The 3,947-nt window shown below is 40.1% G+C and overlaps 1 protein-coding gene across 1 annotated transcript in view; it reads right to left on the reverse strand.

Moving 5' to 3' along the window:
- Positions 1-507: 507 nt before the first annotated feature.
- Positions 508-3,947, reverse strand: part of PSMB2 (proteasome subunit beta 2) — a 22,972-nt gene continuing 19,532 nt past the window's right edge. Inside the window, exons 4-5 of the mRNA XM_025208062.1 lie at positions 3,211-3,260; positions 508-741 (exon numbers count right to left, since the gene is read on the reverse strand). Of these exons, the coding sequence (XP_025063847.1) occupies positions 634-741; positions 3,211-3,260 (158 nt within the window). The 3' untranslated portion in view covers positions 508-633. The remainder of the gene's footprint in view (positions 742-3,210; positions 3,261-3,947) is intronic.

A 3,947-nucleotide genomic window follows, 5' to 3' on the forward strand; every position in this document is an offset into this window, starting at 1 on the left:
TTCTTTGCTGAGCATGAATGCAGTTCTAACAGACGCTTATTGCCTAAACTCCACCCCCCCACCCCTGTGTACATTTTCTGAAAACCTCTTTCATCATCAATGTGGCTGAAACAATGACAAAGTATATTAAGACCTTTTGATAGGTGATCCCTTCATTACCAAATAAAATAAGAAAAGTATTTGGAGATGTTCTAAAGGTGCAGAAAAAGAGTTTAATACAAACATATCATTTCAGCACATGCTCATTGGCTGCCAGGACTGTGAAGGATAGATGAGAGCTACTCACCTGCTGGAACATATGCATGGGAACACTTGTATTAGAAGAACTTGGGGAAGAAATCTGGGTCATAAGAATCAGAAGGAGCTAAGAAAACAGGAAGAGACCCAAACACAAAGAAGGAATCTGCAAAGCGCATGGTACACAATAATGATTCCAAAATCGCCGGCTGCAGCGTGAGGACTTAAGTATTTTAAGAAACAAGAATTAACAGAATAAAAAGATAAGACTGGCTATATAAATGTCAATCTTTATTTGAATTATCCCAGTGCAGTACATGAATTGTGCACTTCAAATGAGTAGAAAAACAAAAGACCTGAAGGAAACTGAAAGACTGCTGAAGAACGATCCCAGGGTTAGGATGTTGCTTTTGGAAGGGGGATGTTATCCATTTCGTGGATGCCATCTTTGTCAATTAAACGAACGCTGAAACAAGGCAGGTTCAGGATAAAGCGTTTCTGGAGCTGTTTAACAAAGAAACAAGGGAAGAGATTTGTTCAAGACTTAAATTAATATAGTTTGTTTATCAAAAGCGAGCAAGACTGATGCATCTCTCAACAGCATTTATTTTATTTATTTTGTCCAAGTTGGTGTCTTGGCTTGGTTTCTCTGATAGTTCCAAACTGCAAAAGTAAAATGTCTTTCATGTTCAGGAATACTTGAGAGCTACAAATCTACCAATCTGTGAAAGATCCTTAAGAAACGAAATAGAAACTGCACTGTTTGAGTAGTCATCTTAAAGAATCACGTGGACTTTGAAGGGAGTGGGCGGGGGAAGGAAGAGGGAGGGAAAGGAATCACAAGGAGCAGCATTTTAGGATTTTTGACTTATATAAACAAACCATTTCTTTTCAGCTCTTGTTTTTTGTTTTGTTTTTTTTTAAATGGAGCACAGGGCTCCCCTAAAATGCCTTTTAAAAAGAAATCTGCAATAGGATGGAAGAGCTGCATAAACTGCTCCTGCATCCAGTGATGCGATATATTAGGCTCGTTAAGAACATAAAACTCTGTCATGCCCAAATTTATCTGGCTATACAGCTTAAAGAATTTGTCTTGAAATAGTACCTAATAAGAGAACAACTCAGATAAATTAGCTTGACTGTGCACCAGGGCTATTTAACAGGTCCCCACTGTACACGCTGCTTGGGATATAAACTTTAGTCAATCGTGCATGATATGATGGCAGTGCAGGCTCCCTCTCCTGCAGTGCCTCTTATTTCAGCATTAATTATCTCTAACAAGATTTTTGGTTCAAATGGAGAACCTTAGTCAGAATTTATTAGAATTGTTTCGTTCACTGAATTAAGATACTGTAGACAAATGTCTTGGGGAGGTCCAACCTCCTCCATTTGTGCCGTGTTTAAGTACGTAATTCTTCCCAACCCTCAGAATTAACATTAGGGAAATCCAGACATTTTTTATGCAAATACAGACACCCCTTTTAGGGTAAGATGATTGCTCTGTGCACTGATGAGCTCATATTAGATGGTCAGCAAGCTATACAAAGAATATTTACTCTTCCTGCCTAGCTTGATAGTAGAATGTCTTTAATTCAATGTAGTATCATTCATCCTATTATTAAAACAAAACTGGACTGAATACTGTATTTTCATTTTTATAAAAATTGTTTCTTTGTTTTGTAGGCAATTTGCTGGGACTGCATTAGAATCGCAAGCATTTGCAACATGGATTTAATTCTTTAGCATTTTGGAGGTACTATGGCAAGTATATATTATCCAGAAGCCAGAGATCAATCACTCAGACAAGATAAAAAGTATCAGCAGGCAGGCCTGTATGGTAATGCAACCATGTTTCTTTCAATGGTGCTCATGGTCATTTTAGTTTATACGCAACGAAAAAGCAAGTCAACTTGTATAAGAGATTATTTTGCAGGTCTTGAAATACATTTAAGGCAAGAGTCCCAGATTTATGGATATTTCCAAAGCATAGTTAGAATGGTGTCTCAGGCTAAGCCAATTAATTTATCTGGGTAACAGTTTCTGGAACACAATAGAAGTTGACTTAACAGTAAATGACAAGATCACTGTGTATATATTTGGCCACTTAGCTATCATGTCAGACCAAGTTTTCAATTGACTAGGTACAAGAGATGCAAGGAGTTAAGCCAGATACTGTGTTTGTCAGAAGTCTGAAAAAAAGTTGGAAGGAGCATCAACTGAGGTATAATGGACATTGCACATGTGAGGAAACTATACAACACTTCCTCTTTCAGGTACTACCCAATCCTAAATTTACCAAATCTCCTTTGAGATGAATGATTGCCATCGCTGACTACAATTAATCAAGATGTCAACCTCCAAAGTAAGTTTTTGTTTGCAGCAGACTCTCCCCTGCCCCACAGCACCACCCAGGTCTCCAGACAAATTATAAGAGTCCTGCTCTAGAATGAGATACGGTGTGAAAAGATACTTGATGCTGAAGCTGCTGATCAAATCCCTAATGCCTAAGGTCAAATGTTTATCCAAGTTAGACTTGGCTATCCATATATGAACTGGGGGTGGGGAGGGTGGCTTGGCTTAAAAAAAAAAAGTGTACCAGAAAAATAAAAACTTACCAGGAGCACAGGACAAATACCCCGACAATACAAATATTTTAGGCAAAACAACATAAAAGGCAGAGTTAAAGGCTGTCTGCATCAATATTATGTTAGAGATGGAAGGACCAGAAGTAAGGAACAGCAATTAAGCCTGAAGTTTACATTCTGGAGGACATGAACCATGCTAAGACAATACAAGTACCCACAAATCCTTTTCCTCAGTAGCCGCTCCACATCTGGCCAGCATGTATTTATTACCCCTTCTGGCGAAGATGGGGAAAAAGTGCGACAGAGGAACAGGAAGAATATCAGCAAACGAAGACAAACAAACATCTCTTTCTTAAGCGCACATGGACCCGAGTCTTTAGTGACTCACCTCCTCTAGACATTTCTTTAAGAGTTCCACTGCCTCCTCACGTGAGATACCTGAAGGAGAAAACACCCACAGATTGCTTTAATTAGAGGCCATCTCTCTCGACTTAAAACTTTATTAAATTTAAACAACTTTTCAGCTGAGCACTGCAAAGCTCTCCTTCCCAGCTCTCAGAAAACACGTTCCATATGTACTGAGGATGCCCTGCACTGAAGCGCTCACGTTGCAACAAGCCATTGAGAATCGATTTGTTACACTGAATGGGAAGCATGACGGAATTTCGCCTCCCATGGCCAGAGACTGGGCTTCGGAGAGGTCCAGCCGTCTCTCTCTCCTCGAGTTTATTACAGTCCTAAATCAGCTCCATCTGTCCGCAGCCGGCTGCAAGTCAGTGAAAGTGGGCGGAGACCAGTGTTAGTGCTACATTCCCTGCTGGGTATTAGTTTTAATAATGGGAAAGGCACGTGTGCGATGCCCCTGCTGTTCTCACACATTAGGATAAAAACCAGAACTCAATGGGGATGGCAAGCGATGACAATTTATCGCAGTTTGTTTTTTTGCCTGTCGGAGGGAGTCAGGAAGGAGAAGAAAGGCTGTGTCATTTGCAGGAGACAAATAACGAAAAAGCTAGATTTGTGGTTAAGGGACAGCCTACTGGTTTCAAAGGTTTTTGTTTCTGTCCTGCACCCGCTGGTCAGGTGCAATAACTCCATTCAGAAGGAAACTGTCAGATTCCTGCT

The sequence above is a fragment of the Alligator sinensis genome, unplaced genomic scaffold (genome assembly GCF_000455745.1).
Source record: "Alligator sinensis unplaced genomic scaffold, ASM45574v1 scaffold547_1, whole genome shotgun sequence".
Taxonomy (NCBI): domain Eukaryota; kingdom Metazoa; phylum Chordata; order Crocodylia; family Alligatoridae; genus Alligator; species Alligator sinensis.